Source organism: Thunnus albacares, chromosome 7 (genome assembly GCF_914725855.1).
Source record: "Thunnus albacares chromosome 7, fThuAlb1.1, whole genome shotgun sequence".
Classification (NCBI taxonomy): domain Eukaryota; kingdom Metazoa; phylum Chordata; class Actinopteri; order Scombriformes; family Scombridae; genus Thunnus; species Thunnus albacares.
This window is the reverse complement of record NC_058112.1, coordinates 20,728,588-20,747,323: the sequence shown is the minus strand read 5'-3', so window position 1 is coordinate 20,747,323 and position 18,736 is coordinate 20,728,588. Positions and strand designations below refer to the sequence as shown.

At 39.8% G+C, this 18,736-nt stretch overlaps 1 protein-coding gene across 2 annotated transcripts; it reads right to left on the bottom strand.

Moving 5' to 3' along the window:
• Positions 1 to 66: 66 nt before the first annotated feature.
• Positions 67 to 18,469, bottom strand: LOC122985920 (growth arrest-specific protein 2). Of its 2 annotated transcripts, XM_044356949.1 has the most exons (9): positions 17,575 to 18,469; positions 16,085 to 16,239; positions 13,534 to 13,695; positions 10,883 to 11,013; positions 7,819 to 7,960; positions 6,312 to 6,375; positions 5,969 to 6,188; positions 5,773 to 5,880; positions 67 to 1,416 (listed from the first exon to the last, which is right to left on the bottom strand). In XM_044356949.1, the coding sequence occupies exons 3-9, from the start codon at positions 13,676 to 13,678 to the stop codon at positions 1,207 to 1,209; spliced, it is 1,020 nt and encodes a 339-aa protein (XP_044212884.1). In that variant the 5' UTR covers positions 13,679 to 13,695; positions 16,085 to 16,239; positions 17,575 to 18,469; the 3' UTR covers positions 67 to 1,206. The 2 variants fall into 2 exon arrangements, with proteins under 2 accessions (XP_044212884.1, XP_044212883.1); XM_044356948.1 differs by lacking the exon at positions 16,085 to 16,239 and having other exon boundaries at positions 17,575 to 18,465.
• Between the last annotated feature and the right edge of the window lie 267 nt (positions 18,470 to 18,736).

The following is an 18,736-nucleotide window of genomic DNA, read 5'->3' as shown; positions in this document are numbered from 1 at the left end:
CAACACATTTAAATGATTGCACTACCTCTAGAGGTCAGCAACATACAACAATTGGAGAGCCTCAAATGAGTAAATCAACTGTATTATCAATAATACATTCAATTCAATTTATATACATACTGCATCTTGTACAGGTGATTGTCTATGTCGTTACAACAGAAAGTATGTAAAACAGAATATACTCTAATAATTAATTGATTAAAATGATAATAGTACAAAAATGCATTGCATAGAATAGTTATTCGACATGTAAACGATCTAAGCATTGCTTCTTTTTGTTAACCTAATAAGAAATACAGTATAAAAAGCAACATTTTGTGACCAAGAAGAAATTTGGTAGATTATCCTGTCAGGCTTTGGTTTAATACTTTTCTTTTGGTTAATAGATTTTCACTTAATCTTCTACTGTAATGTAAAAGTTTATAGTCCAATTTGCAGTTTGAATATGGTCATAGTCATGGCATTTTGGATAACACCATCAACCAAATGGCAAATGAAAAAAAGGGGAAACAATATATTGCCTCAGTGAAAAAAAAGTTAATGTGGTTTCCTGCTGCCCACATCTCAGGTATTCAAATAAATGAAGAATGAAGTGAAACAAAATGGCAAATCAGTCTGATTACCAGGGTAAAAGAATACTTTGTCAGTCTTGCATTCGGCACCACTTGCCTAAATTCACTCAGAGAAACTCTGGTTTAACATGTTTTATATAACCAGGTACTGCAGGCCCGATGACTGATGTTTTTACCATCAGTAACATCATTTACTAAATTAATTTTGCTTTTTCTAATTAAAGATATCAAGAGATAGAAAGAAGCACGGTGCCTAAAACTTTGAAAGCTGATATTTTTTCCCAGAAGGAGGCTAAAAAATAAAAAAATGTATTTCACATATTGTACGCGATATATTGGTTAAAATACAGTAAGTAATTGAGAAAACAAATCCCAAGAAAATGTACAACTTCACTTGCCCACTTGTTTGAATCCAGGCTTAATCTGATCACAAACATTCATTTAACTCTAAAAGTATGCCCATACATCACTTACACAAGTCTGCTTTTCATGGATGCTGTTGTGTGTGTAACCTCAATATTTTTATGAACAGGATTATATCGCACAGCCACGTTCCACCTGGCTTCTGAGTAAACAACAGCAATCATTCATCCTCCTCATCCTTTCATCGATGGCACTTTTCAGTCTCATGTCTTCACTTTTTGCTGCGGTAGTGGGCCGCCACTACCAGGTAGCTGTCAGGTGTCAGGTCCTTGATGTTGGGGGACTTGCTGCTGACGGGGGACATCTTGCCCTCCACCCGAGAGATTTGGAGCATGCGGCATGGGTCATGTTTCAGCAGGTAGCTCTCAAAGGTCTCCCAGCCTCCACCAACGCGCACCATCACGTGCTTGTTGTGCAGCATCTGCAGAGAGAGAGAGGAATAGGATTATAGTGTCAGGAGGAGAGCTTTAACTGGCTGTCGCTGAGCCCGTCTTTCTATAGTACTCATGTCATTTCCCTGATTGAGGCTTTCGGTTGAAGTTGAACGAACAGTTAAGCATGGCTTTGATGTCACAGCTTGCTGATTGATGTGGACTGGTTGATGTCCCTGGAGGGAAGCTTTCTCCCTCTCCTGCTGGCCTAATGCCATGTAGAGCAAGCTACTGACAAACACAAGACAGATTTCTAGGATACATAACAGAAATATTCCACCAATGGCCATTTCATCCCTAAAAGGCACCAAATCTAAAAATGACATGCTCTGCTTAGCCAAGAAATAATATGCAGTATTTTTTCTCCATCATCTAATCTGATACATTTGCTTCAAAATCCTGCCACCTGCTACATCAGGGCACATTCTCAAGGTTGGGTACCATGGCAACATCGCCCATTATAATAAAGAGAAGAAGAAATAAAAGGCTCTGGCTTATTGGATGCTCAGACACTTACATTCCCCAGAGGCCCTGCACATTAAACATGTCCACCTCACTATGGAGGCTTCTCAGCCCCCCTACCTCATTAACACGTCATTACACCTCCACTAAAACAAGCTTGTTTACCGAATGAGCTTTTGAGAAGAAATGGTAAATAAACAGGTTATTATGAAGAATATTAGGGTGCAATATTTGATTTCTTTAAAACACAAACAGCACCAGAATGATTCTGAAAAATATCAAACCTAATTGTTTGATAAACTACCTCATGAGATTGTCACCTCAGTCTAGTCAGATATGAGGCTTCCTGCCCTGCAGCAGCAGCATAACATGCAACATTTATAAGCCTCTTAAAAGAATCAATCTAGAGGGCATTGGCGGGGCAGTGATTCCAATCACCAGCAACAGGCCTTCAGGCTTTGTGACTGTGGATTTAATGGACCTGTGTGATGCTGAGGGGTTTCAATCACGCTGCTTTGGGACGAGACCCTTGCCGGAGCAACTCCCTCCTCAGCAGCGCAGTGAAGGACAGAGGCCCGGGGCTGAGCTGGGGACAGCACTCCTCACAAACACTGCGGTGTTACTCTGCCCTCTTGTTGGAGCTACAACCACCTCATTTATTCCAGGAGCTGAGAAGGTCAGTCTCTCAGGCTGTACACATTATTGTGGAGTAGACTCTTCTACAGTTTGTGCTGCGTGCTGCTCTTGTCCTTGCTCCACGGCTGCCTTACAGACAGTGACTGGCCTCACTGTATTCATACCTTTTCTGTGGAAGCAGCTGCTGGGGAGTCAAACCATCTGAGGAATTTTAATTAAAGCATCTTCACCGTGAAGAGTGCTGGCTGAGACAGAGGAAAGAGGGATTAACTCTTCCTTTGGCCTGATCAAATGACGTCTCTCATATACTACACGATAACACATAATACATGTGTAATTTTTGTGTAGTATTACTATTGTTAATTCTGTCTACTCGGGTCAAATGACATCTGTTCCATGTAGTCTGTGTCTGTCCTGGAAGAAGGTTGCCTCTTATTGCTTTCACTGAGGTTTCTTCCTTGTGTCTGTTGAAGGGTTTTTGAATTGATGGTCGAAGGATAGAGGTTGACGTACAGATTGTAAAGCCTTTTGAGGCAAATTTGTGATTTTGGGCTGTATAAATATTTACTGTACTTCACATGTAAGCTAGTGCAGACATCATTAAGCCACAGCGAGCTTCTCACCATTTGTCCTTGGTTGCTCAGCAACACTATGAAGACTGAATCATTCAGTCATTGAAAAGGCATCAAATAATGACAAATATTCAGATTTACACAGCATCTCATGTTCTAGCTGCGTAGACATTTATTATTTATAAATTTTATTCTGTTCGTTTCATATTTCAAAACAGTTTTGTTGATTCAAACCTCGCAATGCTTGAGATGTGATTTGGTTGAATTTGATATCAGTAGCTGCAATATAATATGCAGACAGCAGAGGACATCCAAGAGTAAATCCTCTTTTCAATGTCTGCACATCCTGAAGAGTGTGAGTATGAATCACATTCTTAGAGGTGTGAATCCTGGTTGTGGGTTGCCAAGTAACCAGGATCCCAAGGGGACCAATGCTACTTCTCTAATCTGTGCTAGCCGGATAATTTATCTTTCTCCAATAGCCTTTCTCCCTCCACTCAGAGGAAGTGGAGAAACATTTCCTGGGCTGATAGATTCAGATGTAATTAACGCAACAGCCAGAATTAGGTGATATAGCTTAGCAAAATATTTTCCAAGTAATAACCTGGTCATTAGATCGTATGGAAATGTGTGGTTATTATTCTCCCTTTATAGCCAGTGAGTCACATTTTGGTTGGCTGAGGAGGGACATTGTCGAAATACCATTACCAGTAAATGAGACCTCACAGCAAAGGCGGGCTCTCTGCACACAATGGATGACTTTCATCCCAAAGCCAGCCCCAAGTATCAACACACTGCCATATGCTGTGTGAAGAGGCACTGAATGGATAGAGGTTTGCGCTGCAATGTGAAACCTTATTGTTATCACCACCAAACTGATGAGAAAATTTATAGATCGGATGAAACTCGATTAGCAAAAATATGAGCTCGTGTCGACGTTTTTTGTGAGATTTTCTGTTCCCATATAATGTTGTAAAATCTATTGATCCTGTAAATAAAATATATATAATTCTTCAATGTTTTAGAGATCCAAAGTAAAAATACATTTAGTCAAATCCAGTTCAGTTTAGAGACACTTTCCCTGATTCTTTCAGTTTTTTAGGCTTTATACTTTTACTCCACTACATTTTGGATATATTTTTCCTCAACTGCAGTTATTCAGCATTTGCAGTTAATAATTACTTACTGTTTTTTATTATTCAGTTATGTGATGCATTGAGGGACTATAAAGTAGCTGGCAGTTAATGAAACACAGTGATGGAAGAAGTGCTTATGCGTTCAAAATTTTACTTCAGTAAAAGTACAGAAGTATCATCAACAAGACGTACTTAACATATCAGAAATAAAAGTACTCAGTAGGCAGGTCCCTGTCAATGTTGGATTAGTGATGCATTGACATGTAAGCAGTATTTTAATGTTGCTTCTGGTCAAAGTGGAGCTCATTTTCTGTTTTGACACTGTTGGCTGGTTCATTCTATTACAATGCAACTGCCCCAGCACCCTAGACCTCCAGGGACCCCAAAATCCCAGAGAAAGGACCCCAAAGCCCCAAGAAATTTACACCACTGAAGTGCAATATTAACTATGACATGTACTCCATCCTCCCTCTTGTGGTCCTGGTCTTGAAGAAGGACTAGTTCTAATACCTGAATTGTTTTCATTTATATTGTGTTCATTTGTTGTAAAGTTGTGTTTTACCAAACTGCAGACAGAAAACTTGGGGCAAAGTAGTATTATTCCATCATAGGAGTACTGTAATCATATTCATTATTAATAGGTCTGACATTTATTTTCTTTAATATTCAATTAACTGTTAAAATGTCAGAAAATAGTGAGGAATGCATCATCATTCCCTGAAGTTAACAGATGACTTGTCACAACAATCCCAAAGATGTTGAGTTTACCATCATGGATGACTGGGAAAACTGCCAACTATTCACATTTGAGCAGCTTGTACCAGTTATTTATTTATTTATTTATTTATTTGCTTTAAAAAATGGTCAAACGATTAATCAGTTATCAAAATAGTTGAAAATTAATATTCTGCCAATTGACTAATGAACCAATCATTTAAGGTCTAGAGTACTACCATGTATAATAGGGGTCAAACAACAAACCTCTGCTCCAGGGCACAATAGGAGGTTAATCCGGCTGTAAATGTATCATATTTAATGTGCTGTTGTATTTTGTCTGTCAAATATTAATCTGTAAAGTTGTTAGTAAGTGTAACTGCTGGATGAATGTAGAGTAAAAGGTACAATATTTGCCTCTGAAATGCAGTGAAGTAAGTAGCATAAAATGGAAGCAAAGTACTTGAGTGAAGTAGAAGTACCACAAAATTACATTGTAGGACAGTAATTGAGTAAATATACTTGGTCACCACTGATAAAGTACTTAGACTTAATGCCACCTGGATCACTCTCAACAATGAAATTACATGTTAATTAACAATATCACACTCAGATACTGCAACCATTCTTCAGAGGTATTTTTACTCTTGATGTGCAGTTACATATTATATATCTGGTACTTAACTTTAAAACCAAGTCTTTTACTTTAAATTGGCTAATTTCAGTTTAATTAAGTAAAGTATTCAAAACTTTTCCACCACTGTTCAAAACCAAAGCGTTTATCATACATATGTCATAATATAGTATGATATTATAATATACTCACTCGTATGAAAAGCATTTTCTCCCCAACACGGTATCGACCCTGCGACTGCCTCTCTACACAGAATTTATTCGGGCACCTGCAGGGGGGATCGTCAGCGATATGTCTTACCTGTAACACACACAAGTAAAGATATTATAAATATTCCTCCTCTGAGATCAAAAATAGAAGCTAAACCACACATGAACTACCGACTTACGGCATCATCCAACAGCTTCCCTGTACTTTTCTTGCTGGAACTGTTGGTGGGAGTCTTGGTGGGAGTCGGGGAGGGGGACGGAGATGGGGAAGGAGATGATGAGGGAGATTGAGGGAGAGGCTGAACTGGTGATACAGGTGATGGAAGAGGTAGAGGTGCTCTCTCTTCTTGTTCGATCTCTTTCTCCAGTTTTATAAGGCCAGGAGGCTCCACATTGTACCTAGACAAGGAAACAAAGAGTGATGTCATTCCATAAGTAGTAACAGTAACGTAGTAACAACAGTAGTAACAGTAAAAATAGTATAAAGTATATGCAGAAATATATAAAAAAACAGGACTGTACCGGGATGCAATCCGCCCCAACTCTAACAGACAGAGGCACACTTCTCGTGGCTGCTTGTGAAGAACTACAGAGAGAGATAAAGTTTTAGAAATGTGTAATCACTGTATATAGATATTATATGGCATCTGTCATAAGGCAATGAGTGACAATGAGAGGCTATTTGATGAAAAGGACACTGGTATGAATCTATAGCCATGCTTGCGGCTGTGTGACGCTGTAAACACAAGGTGCAGCTGAGGCTTGATTGGACACATTACTTAGATTAACCTTTTCCCAATCCATCCAGTGGTTGTTGCAATATTTCAGTCTGGACTAAAGTAGCGGATGATCCAACTGGCCATCTGTATGCTGCTAGCATGGCTAAAAATGAGTTCATGAACTTCATGCACACAAATGTTCCTTTCCTTTGCAATCTTGTTTGATCCCGAATCAAATGAAAGTGAGTATTGTTTAGAGCTTGGATATATACAAAGACTTGGGGTGTTTGTTTTAACATAACCGGATATCAGACCAGATTGTTAGAGTGGACACAGGATGTACAATACATGTGACACACCACACCATGCATTACAGAGAGTGTTCCACTGCATTATAGCAAACCTGGTGTTGTTACATCTACGGCTGAACTGATAAATCCATCCAGAAACAGAGAAAAGAAGGAAAGAGAAATAAAAAAAGAAAGAAAGACAGTTGTCAGCTGCTGTTTTCTAATGTTTTTTTTCACACCATTTTAATCATAACTATAGATTCATGCATTTGAAGGTGCTTCTAGCTCAATGTTTATAGCTTACTGAAATGATTTACTGTAAATGATTTGCATAGTTTAAATTACTTAGCGACGGTCGACCAGCTATTAGTCACAAATTAGAGGAATGCATAAATATTCTTGGTATTTCTGTTATTTGCAAGGTCACATACTGTACATCTGATTGTATGGACGATATTTCAGTCCAGAAATATCTTAACCGCTAACATATTTTTCATTGATGCTAGAAATCCTTGATTAGAGAAACATAGATAACACACTGAGTATGTGAATGAAGAGGAGAGCAAAATGTACCTTCTCTGAGCTGAGGAAAACATTTGCATAGCGTTGGCCTACTTTCCCACTAACTCACACCCTTCTGTCTGTGCTCCCTTTGTTTTTCCTCCAGACATTTTGTGCACAGTATTCGAGATGCATGTGTTGTTATCGGCAGGTAGAGCTGCCCCTCTCAGAGTGCTCCCAGCAGACTTCTGCCCTTGTGAGCTTGATGTGGATGTCAAAGGAGTTGAAGCAGAGTCTGGAGACGTGAGCCGCAGAGGGGAGGAGAAGAAACCTGTGTGATGCTCTACGTGTACAATCAGGCCATTCACAGGAGATAGAAATCTGAGTCTGCTGCCCTGGCAGTGCCAGTGACATCCAAAGCCTCGCAGTTTTGTGTCTCTGTGTGGAAACTAAAGCTTGTTTGTCGCACATTCAGATTTTCTAGCCTTCTGATGTTCTTGGCAGAAAAAGTACACTCACCTAAACCCTCTGACTCGAACAAACACGTTTCTCCAACGCCAACCTCACGACACCAGGCCAGGAAGTTGGCTGTGTTGTCCCGTGCAAAGAAAGAGCCAGAGGGAGCACTCCGTCGACATGGTATCCTCCGATATGGAATAGTCTATCAGAGACATAAAGGAGTTAGTAGATGTCTTCATGTATGCTACTAAAAATGAACCGAAGATGGACAATAAATTCTAACTTTCATTGATGAATTGCATGTAGGCAGTGAACTGAACATGAGTGCGTTTGACTTGAAAGAGAAAACAAACGTCCACCAGGGTGACTCGTCCAGCCCAACCTGCAGAGTTTCCATCAGAACACAGAACCGTACTCTCTTTATCTACACCGATTTCTTCTCCATCTGCTGAGGCTCTGGTTTCAGCCCAGGATCAAGGACCGTTTCCACACAGATCAATATAGGAGATGGCGGATTAGAGAACTGGGGCTACTTTACCAGGCCCTCTATGATTCGGGATCAAATGACATGCTTATGGGTTTCAGCCCCCACACGGTCTGTTCTGGGAGATTTATGCGCCTTGCTGTGGTTTTATACAGGATATGTGCGTCTGTGCTATGAGAAAGGTGCAATGAGCTCATGCTGGAAATATGCAGGCTTTGTGGGTATTTTTCTTTTCTTTCCAGGCTCTCCTTTTGACTTTTTCTGGGATCCTTTCTGTTGTTGAATTACTTTGCATTCCTGGAGAAATAATGTTGGCCACGTTTCCATTAGTCGTTTGATCTAACAATCAGAGTGACGTGTTATTATTTCTGCTGTGGCTTGCAAAATTATCTGCACCTTTACACGTGTAATAATTGCAAAATTGAAAGCATAAGGAAGTATTTTGCTTGACAAAGTGCCGTGACAATCACAATCACATCAGTCCTTTTCACTCATAAAGATGATTAACATTATGAAAACATGTAGACCTGCTGCTTATTCTCAACACATCCGCCTTCACGGATGTACATGTACACTTTAAATTTCTGTAGCTACCTTATGACAATACATTTCAACAGTTGGGTGGTTGTTTTGAACTCAGCACATGGCAGTAATATGACAGGAAAGAAATACCATCCTCACTCATCTGTAGTAAACACGTGGGAAGATGTGTAGACAGCATCCACAAAGCGCAATTTATCGTTTCTCTCTGCTGGAATCATTTAGTCGCAGTTCACACACCACACCAGCTTGTAATGGGGCTTGAACGCAGATGGACGATTGCTTTAAAGTGGTAAAATATAACAGTAAATGACTATAGCTTTAAAATGCCTTGGTAAGCTGATGAAGCAACAGATATTTGACATAAATTATAAACCTTATGTGTCCTAAGATGATCAGGCATGGAGAGCATGATTGATTTTTCATGGCTCAGTGCTTTGAAAGCACTTAACATGAGCTGTACAAAGCTATAACACGGACAAACAGTAATAAATCATGATGCAACTTTGTTTGATTTTAAAGCCTGAGCTGCAGGTCAGACAGTTTGGGCTCCTCGCTCTCGCTCTCTCTCTCTGTCTCTCTCTCTCTGTCTCTCTCTCTCTGTTCGATCAATAGGCTCCTCTATTTCAGTAGAACCTCTGCTGTCCCACGGTCATCGACCTCAAGTATTTCCTCACATCTGTGCTGCAACACTCACACTGAGATCAGGAGATCCACTGTCATCAGCCCAGTAATGCCTCAGTGCAAACATCAACAACTCTCACTAAAGAGCCAACAAAGGAGACTTTTGCTTCCTTTTTTTTCTCCTTCTGACGAGAAACATGACCTAATCAGTGTTTCCCTCTGTCAGAATCCCACTGAGCTTCAGACGTCAGCCCAATGTGTAAGAACAGATATCTATAATAACTACAGATATTGATGCCTCTGTCATATTCAGCACTAGAAAGTATGGCCATTGTTTTTGTTTTTAAACTCTTATGAAGCCAAATGTTTAGCTTTAAATGCTACAAATCAAGATCTAGAAAACTTAGTGTGGATATATATGAAAAATCTTTTTATTTTTTCCTTTGATTTGTCGTAAGACATCAAACCTGGTTTGCAGTAGCCATGAAGCTGATACAATCTACCGATTTACACCCAAATCAGTTTGTTTTCTCGAGCACTGACTTACTAAAATAAGCATTTGCACTGATTTCTTGGGATAAATTACAGATAGCCATTTGCAACATTATCCTTTAATCTTATAAAATTCATTAAACCCTCTCTCAAAGCTCACAAGAAATGAACATTTAATGTAGTTCTGCCAATTCTCACAGGGGATGTGGGGCCCCATCAGTTAATGTGTCCTTGCCAAACTTCTTTTTTCCTTTTGCCCCGCTGCAGGCTGCAGGCCCCCATCCCCCATCCCCAATCCCACCCTTTGTGCACTGCTTTCTGAAACTGTGGAGCCCCTTGCAAAGTATGGATTCACGATCGCTTCTGAGCTGACGAAACCAATCAACAAGTAAGATCCATGGAGAGAGCGGAGAGAAAATATAATGCTGTAGACAGAAATGACCAGCATTGAAGTAAAATCAGTAGTTTTCAGAGTGTCTCTCTGTCGAGTAGTACCATCCAGAGGTTATGATATGGACATTTCTTGAGATGGGAGGAATTCAATAAGAGTAGCTTTTATTGATCATATTGAGGGAAACTTAATATTAGCTGTTTCCTGTCTCAGTGAGAATCAATAAAACTTCAATACTGTTGTCTTTAAGCAGTCTGGACCTAATAAATTATACAGAAAATACAGACTAACCACTTTCTCTTGTTTTTCAAGGGATGATTTATCTGGTAAAGAAATGAGCACAAAACATGTTTTACATAGAATTCCTGGATTTCTTTTTGTAATTAAGCAGAGAACAAAGTGATTATCAGTCAATCTGCTCTAATCTCATGGTATTAAATGATGTTTCATCTCTCAGAAACAATCCTCTGTCAAATCTTTCAAACTGAAAGTTAGTCTAAGAACACTTTCAGCCAAGATTTGGCTTCCAGGTTTGTATTTTCACTATAACCGTTATCATGCCAGACTACTGTAATCCTCAGGTTTCTCAGTACCTTGCTGTTGCCAAGGGCAGGCAGGTCTCCATTACTTTGCCTGAACTTCTCCTGTAGTGTCTCAGCCAGCTGGCACAACAGGAAGCCATTGTCTAAGCGGTCCATGAAGCTCTCAGCGGTGATTTCCAGGCCTGACCAGGGGACACATAAAGAAAGCAGAGATTCCAGCCCAGTAAATTCATCATAAAAATGCTAATTTAAACATATATACAGTGTAATGATATAAAATTCTATCTCCAGTCTGTTCCCAGTTGAAGCTGACCCTGCTGCAACGTTATTGACTCCCACCTGACTGAGATCGGCTTGTATTGCAGCCAAGTGTTCAAATATTACAACACATGATTTGGGGTAATGTGGGGGGATTTTCTAGTAGCGCACCATGGGGGTGTCAAAGACAAGGTCACGTGAAAAGGTGGGCATCTGACTGTGCACAGTAATGCGTCATAATCCTGCACACTTGCAGAGATAGATTGGCGATCAACATGTGGTGTCCAGTTGACTGACTTCCAGAGGACCATTCTTTCTTAGTTAGATCATTGTGAAATAGGAGGTGGTGGCAGGGGGGTGTCTGTGGAAAGAAACTGGAGAGATTTTTTTTTTTTTTTTATCCCTTCTCTGTTTCTTATAGGAGGAGGGGTCTGGGTTGTTTTTTTTTCGACGTTTAATGAGTTCCAAATGTTGTAATTGAGCCCAGAAAAGAGAGATTGAAATCTTGAGAAATACTCAGTGAGCTCCCGTTTTATATGCTCTCCCTCGCCTCTCGCTGTATGTGGAAAAAATATTCCAGAGAGCTCTCGGAGAAACATTTCAACTCGAACACTCAGTCCTATAAATTGCTCCATCCTCCCATCACAACAACAATATGACTCATCAGTATAACCAAGCGTCCTCCTCCCACTCAATCAGCGGACTCATCCTTATTCCGCACTGCTCCTCCCACCTGAAATTGTAAACGCCTAAGCATATCAGCGCTTTCTTCCTTAGAATTTAAAGCTACTGAGCACACACAGAACACGACTTAAACCAACAAACCGGTTTGACACTGTGTATTTACTGGTAACACGTGGATGTCCTTGATCCCTCACCAGAGTAGACCAGAAGTTTATAGCTCAGCTGGTTCCAGTACAAACACACAGACCTCCAGAGATAACCGGGAAGATAGAGAAGCTGTTTTAAGTTGTTCACACACACACGCAGGAGTCAGTTACAGGAACTAAATTGGCTTCCAGTTGGTTTGAGAATGTACTTTTGGACTGCAGGATGTCCCATGGAATAGCGCTCAGTCATTAGGTGAACAGTTTTAACCATATTAAATGCAGCTGTAGCTCTACAGTCTGAAAATGTAGAAGTTAAATATTGAGGTGCATCTGTAGCCTGCCTCTCCTCTTGACACCTATACAGTCTAAAACAAACTCAAATGTGATAAAATACTGTTTAACAGACTGTTTGCCTCTCGGACATTCAGCAAAACAAATGCTTAATTCTCACATTGTAACCTACTCTGGCGGAGGAATTCAAAGAATTTGTTTTTCGCCTATGACTACATTTTTGTCTCGACAATCGTTGCTCATTGGTGCCTCAGTCAAACCTGCTAATCAGCATCTTTTAGAGAACCATGTGGAAAAAGGTCTTTAACTTTGTCTCTTTACAATAGAAAACAGTTTGTAATGCTGTTGTAAATAAAATAAACTATACTGAGTCTGTCGCGTTAACCTAAACTTTCTTCATACACAACTAAGAGTTGGTTTTATGTTAAATTGGAGTCACTGAATTCAAGTCAGATCCACAAAGTGATTCATGCGTTTGCTTTGTGACTGCATAAGTCCGCTATACAGAGTGATTTGTTATACAATAGCAACCTTGCACAAAGCTGGTGCTCCCTCCACTGCTTACTCTTCACTACTGGCTGTGCATTATTCGAGAACTGTTAATGACGCCCATTATTCAATTAAGGTAAATCTGTCTGAACATGGAAACTAGTTCATAACATTCAGGTAACTTTAAAATAGTTTGTAATGAGATTCAGATTGATTCCAGCTCCCTGCAAATGTGTTCACATCAGCAATACTGGTTCAATTCATGTTGAAGATCATGAAATTTTCATGATTTTCTCAAAGCCAACCTACTTATAGGCCAGTGTTTCAAATAAATCAGTGATAGCACCTTACATTTTTTAACAATATTAGCTAATTTTGTGGGAAATTAATCATTTTTGCCACTCTGTGTGCATGTGTATCATAACATGCATCTGTGACTGAAAGACATTCTTCTAACACAACAGACTCAGTTCTGACATCCATGGACAATCATGTACCTTACTATCGTAGCAATATCCACCTGACCAATCTATTCTTTCTGTTCTATTTATTTTTCTTATATTTGAGTCAGTGTATTTAGATATTGTATATAATTTAGCCTTTAATTGCATTTGTTTCTCTTCTTTTTTTTTTTTTTTTTTACCTTTTTGTCCTTTTCTACCTCATTCTTGGCTGCTGTCACATTTTAATTACCCTTTGGGATTAATAGTATGTGTGTATGTATGTATGTATGTATGTATGTTTTTATCTATCTATCTATCTAATATTGTGGGAAAGCAGGATTCCTGGCAGATAGGAGTATTTAGATGTGTTGTGCATTCATGTCTTGATTACCGAGCATATTAGTGAGCCACAGGGCGAGGTCTTCCTTCATGGGAAGCAGGCTGGCTTCATGTCGACTGGCCAGCCACTGGTGGTACTGCTGCATGTCTGTCAGGCCGGGCCCGCTGGGCTGTTTGGGGCTCAGGGAGGTGCACATGGTTCCCTATCGACGGCCTGAGGAAGGAAGGGAGGAAGACAGACACACAAGAACTGCTGGTTTTAAAAGATAACCTCAGACATGTTTATCTACGATTGATAAATCTGTTTTAATATGGCGGTGGACACAATATAAGTAACACCTGTGTAATGTGGCCCAACAGATCTGCAAAAAATAACTAATTTCACCTCCACCAAAGTTTTTGGGGCCACACTCTGCTGTTGTTGTGTTGGTTTGAATTACTTTATACAGGTTTTGTGTCCGTCCCTTGTATGTTGAGGTATGTACTGTGTGTATGTAAATACATTATTCCAGGTCTATATATTGTTTACACTGTAGCTCCTATAAATGTTGTGTTATATTTAGAAAAACTGAAAGAATCGGTTTGGCAAATGAAGACATTCTGAACATTTTTCAACATTTTAATCATGATATAAATTAATCTACGTGACAATATTCTTCATTAACAGCTGACATTCAGGCCTGATCAAATGAATACAAGAGAAGAAGAAGAAGAAGGTGCTTTTGTCCTCTTGGCCAAATCCTGGTGTGGTTTACAGTCCACCTGGCGACATGAGACATCCGCGTGGACCCTGACAGTCCGGTTCTTATTCCCCTCTTCATCGGACAACAGACACTTTTATACCAGCCAGATTCAAAGAGTAGGACTTCTATTCAACAAACACCAGACACAAACAAAGAGCCCCTTCAGATTGTAATCATACAGTCTAAATCAATTCATCCCAGTCAACACAGCGGCAGACTTCACTATTACAGCCTGATGAGAGACAGTATTTAACATCAATATCCAGAGCAATATTTAACAGCTACTTATTGTCCGTTAAGTGATGTCATTGAGTAAATGAGACATTTCTCACAGTCTTTTCCAATAACTCACTAAGCCAAGCGTCCACTGTATGAGCCATAATGTAAAAATCTTTCACATTTCACTCAAGTGTCACTCCATTAATGGATTTGCTACTGAGAAGAGTGAGTAATTGACGAAATAACTGGGCACCAGATGTAAGACCTGAGCGGACTAACAACACACAGCTCTGCAGTTAATATTCACAGTTTCAAAGCACAAGTGCTGCCGTTACAAAGCACACACTGGTGTGGAAAGACTGTATGCGATGTAGACAGGGAGGAGACATCAGTGAGTACAGATGGTGGCATCTCAAGGACACAAAGGATTTTTTTTCTCAAGGCTTACATCACTCCAACGGCTGTTGTAGTCATGTAATCAGGGAACTTTTAAAGAATTAAGTGGAAGATACAAGAAAATGGGAAAAACTCATAATTCTTTGACAATGTGGTTTAAAAAGTGGTTTATGGTGCATGGGATAGAGCTGAGTCTGTCTTAAAACAATACTGATATGTCCATTTTGAGAGTTATTGAACGCTGTAATTGTTCCTCCCTCCATCCTACGGTGATTTCAATGTAAGTGATTAGGGTTGAAATCCACAATCCACTGAACATAGATGAAGAGATTTGACAGTATCATACAACTTTTTCCTCTACTTTTTAATCCTTTGTCATCGCTGAATTCTTTGTTCGGGGTTCAAGTAGATGAATACAATACAAGGCTTTACAATGAAATCTAGTTGTTGCATTTAAACATTGTTACCTCCAGCCTGGACACTCACTGCCACATCTTAAATTCCCCATGGCAGGCAAATAGCAGCAGGATATTTGATGAAAACTGCAAGAAAAGCTTATTCAAACAAGGAAGCAAAGCTGCCAACTATGGACAATCAGTTCATAGTGGCTGAAAATTTCCTCTGAATACCAAGGGAGTGTAACACAATGTGAAGAATCTGACCTTTAAAGCTATGTAACATTTCAAGGTCCCTCCGGAGTTGGCTGTAACCAAATCACACCGCGGTGCAACACTGGACATCAGGACCTTGATGTCCGACCAAGGTCATCTTATCTTCCCAAAGACAAACGCTGCTCGCTGCCTACACACACTAAACTCTGGAGTCTGACACACAGGTGCTACATTCCCAAGTCCAGTGTGGTGCAGGCTGACGGACAGAACAAGGGCACTGGGACAACTTCTCATGTCTCACAGTACAAGCCCCATTCATACGAGGACATGAACTGCTGTTAATTTAAAAATGGATGTTTGACACATCTGTCAGTGTGCAACACAGCCAAACATGTCTTCTTTCCAGCACAATATAATCTTGTTTTTATATTTCACACATGCTGTATATTCTATTCTGCTGCACTGACTCAGTTGCTCTTCTAAGAAACTAATAGTCTATCTTGATCTTTGTGTAAATCCTTGTTCAAAAGCTGCATTCTTCTTAACAGGACTGTGAATAAACATCCTCCTGGGTTTCCCCCACTTTTCCCCAGGAAAAAGTCCTAAAGGAACAACCAACTGTTGTTACACATACCTGTTTCCTCTCACCACACTGCAGCCTGACCTCTTCAGCTGCAGGCCAAAAACACAGCCAACTCCACCGCTCTGCCTTAGGATTTAACCATCGCATACACCACTTAAACCTGCTGCTTCATCTGACGTTGTCAGAGTCAGACTCAGGATCCGACTCTAGACTCAGGATTAGAAAGAGAAATAGATAACCTTTATAGTGCAGCAATATTCAGATATACAAATATACATTCTCTCAGTCTCAGAGGCCTCATGACTTCAGTAAAGCCATCATAACATACCATGGTTGGCTGCAGATTGCTCCAGGAAAAGCATATGGATGGGAATTTCGGCTGCTGGATCACATCAATTAGAAAAAACAAGAGTGGCTCTGTCCTCCTAACCCTCGCCGCCCTTCATGCCTTTCGCCTCCACAACAGAAAACTGATCTGGGGCCTGATTTGTCCATTTGAGCAGGAGTAGAAACTCAGTATGTTTATTCTGAGTATTATGTGTATTTGTTTGTGTGTGTTGTGAGTGTTGTAGCAGCGGTCAGTGACCTGTAAGGTACAAAGTCTCCAGAAAAGTGATGTCACTTGGTGAATTTGAGTATCTGGAATTTTAATAATGAACAAAAGTCGAATATTCTCCTGTATAATCTAACAAACAATACAGAACTCATAATAAGCCCGCAGCACAGTATCATTTTACATATTCCACACCGTTCTTGTGTTTATTAGTGCTTCACATGAAGGGTCATAAATCCTCAGCTGTGATCCTGCGCTGATTTATTGTAGATGAAATCATTTTAAAATCTGCTTCAGGCCTTCAATAATAGACGTGTGTGTTGTGAACATTTGCACCATCAATAAATATCATTTCAGGCAGTCAGTCAGTAGGAATACAGACAGATATACAGACCTGTTCATACAGATATTCTTACACACACACACACATATTCTTTGTTGTTGTGTCTGAATTGAGCTCAATAAATATGTTTTTGGACTGTGTTGCATTGAAAAAACGAGGCAACACATTTACAACTGTAATAAGGTTTGAAAGCTGTCTCCAAATAAAAAAAGCCACACCAGACATTTCACCACTCTGGAAATAGGATCAAGGGAGGACTTCTGATGAGTGATGACTGAAATCCAGCTGAGCACTCACTAATTAAAACCAATGAAATGACTGAGCTAACAACAGAAACAATGTGCTAGATCCAGTTTAATTAAAAATAAATTAAATTACTTTTGTGATTTTTTAAAGCAAGTTTTAATAGCTTTTTTTAACTGGCAAAACTTAATTGGGTTCCAACTTTTAAATAAGCAACAGAAGCAGAAATTATTCTGCAGAGCAAGGGAGGATATAAAACCCTGCAGAATACAATAAGTAACTAAAACTTACTAAAACTGAACATGCATAAAGAGATTCACAAGTCTGACTTTCATTTGGTAAGAAAGCAGCGAAAATTTCTTGCATGTGTGCGTCCACAAAAAGCTACTTATCTGTGCTCACCCTGAGGGTTCAGCTCGCTGGTGCGCACCTTCCTCTCACTCGTCCTCTGAGCTGCTGGATCCCAGTTTTCATGCCTTTTACAGCGGTGCACCGACCCACAGGTTAGAGCTCCAAAACACTGAACCAATGTGGACCGGGGAGGTCTTTCTCACTGCGCACAAGGATCTGACTGCACACACACATATACACTCACAGCACGCTGCTGCTGCTGCTGATGGGAGGGAAGTTTGATCCTGCTGGCAGTGCCTCCCCCTCCCCTCTTCTCTTTGTGTTGCCTCAATTTGACATTTCTGGACTGAATTCAGCAGGTCAGGCCGAGGAATTCAATCCTTCGATACAGTTTGATTTAATGGATTTTTTTTCCTCAATGTGTGCCCATAACCGACCTTGAATATGTCAAATCTGTTACAGCTGTTTTCTTTGAGTGAGTGACTAAATCTTAATGACACTGTTGTAAATAAATGGTAAGCAATTCATGACAATCATCATGAAGCAAACAATCCCGAATACAGAAATTAGTAATAGCTTTGTTTACAAAAAAATGCATGAATTAATGTTGTTTATGTTGTTGTTATAATGTATGGAATTTGTAGCATAAATAAACATGTAAGTCAGAAAATGCAGCACAATGGGGAAAATAAAAATGTTTGACACTTCTTTGTGCCAATAAATCTAAAGTGTGGCCATAGACATATGACTTAAAGGGTATTTGTGCACATATATTAAGGTTGTCAAAAGTATCGATACTTTTTCGATACCACGTGTTTAAAACGACACGAACTCCGTTGATTATACAATCGATAGGATCGAAAGAACCGAAGCTATAAAACTCCCCCCAGAAAACATCTACAATCTGATTTTCAACCCAAGGCTGCACAGATGAAATAACTGGGAAGAAAATCAGCTGGTCCTCAACCTGTGTCTGTTATTCTCTCCAGCGATGAACGCACCACGTGACCCACCAGTCACGTGGTGCTAGTTGTGGCAGATTTAATTTAAAAAAATAAAAAAATGTGTGCCTAGGACTTTTTTTTTCATCTTTTTGCTGTTGTGTCGAAAGAGGTATCGAGTATCATTTTTTACACTAGTATTATATTGAAGTTTAAAATTCTGGTATTGTGACAAACTTAACATTTATATACATATATAAATACACTTCTGT

Coding starts and splice junctions, on each gene's coding strand:
- LOC122985920 (XM_044356949.1), bottom strand. CDS start 13,678: ATGTGCACCTCCCTGAGCCCCAAACAGCCCAGCGGGCCCGGCCTGACA. Junction 11,014..13,533: donor GTGGCTCACTAATATGCTCG/GTAATCAAGACA, acceptor TCCCCTGGTCAG/GCCTGGAAATCACCGCTGAG. Junction 7,961..10,882: donor CTGCCCTTGGCAACAGCAAG/GTACTGAGAAAC, acceptor TGTCTCTGATAG/ACTATTCCATATCGGAGGAT.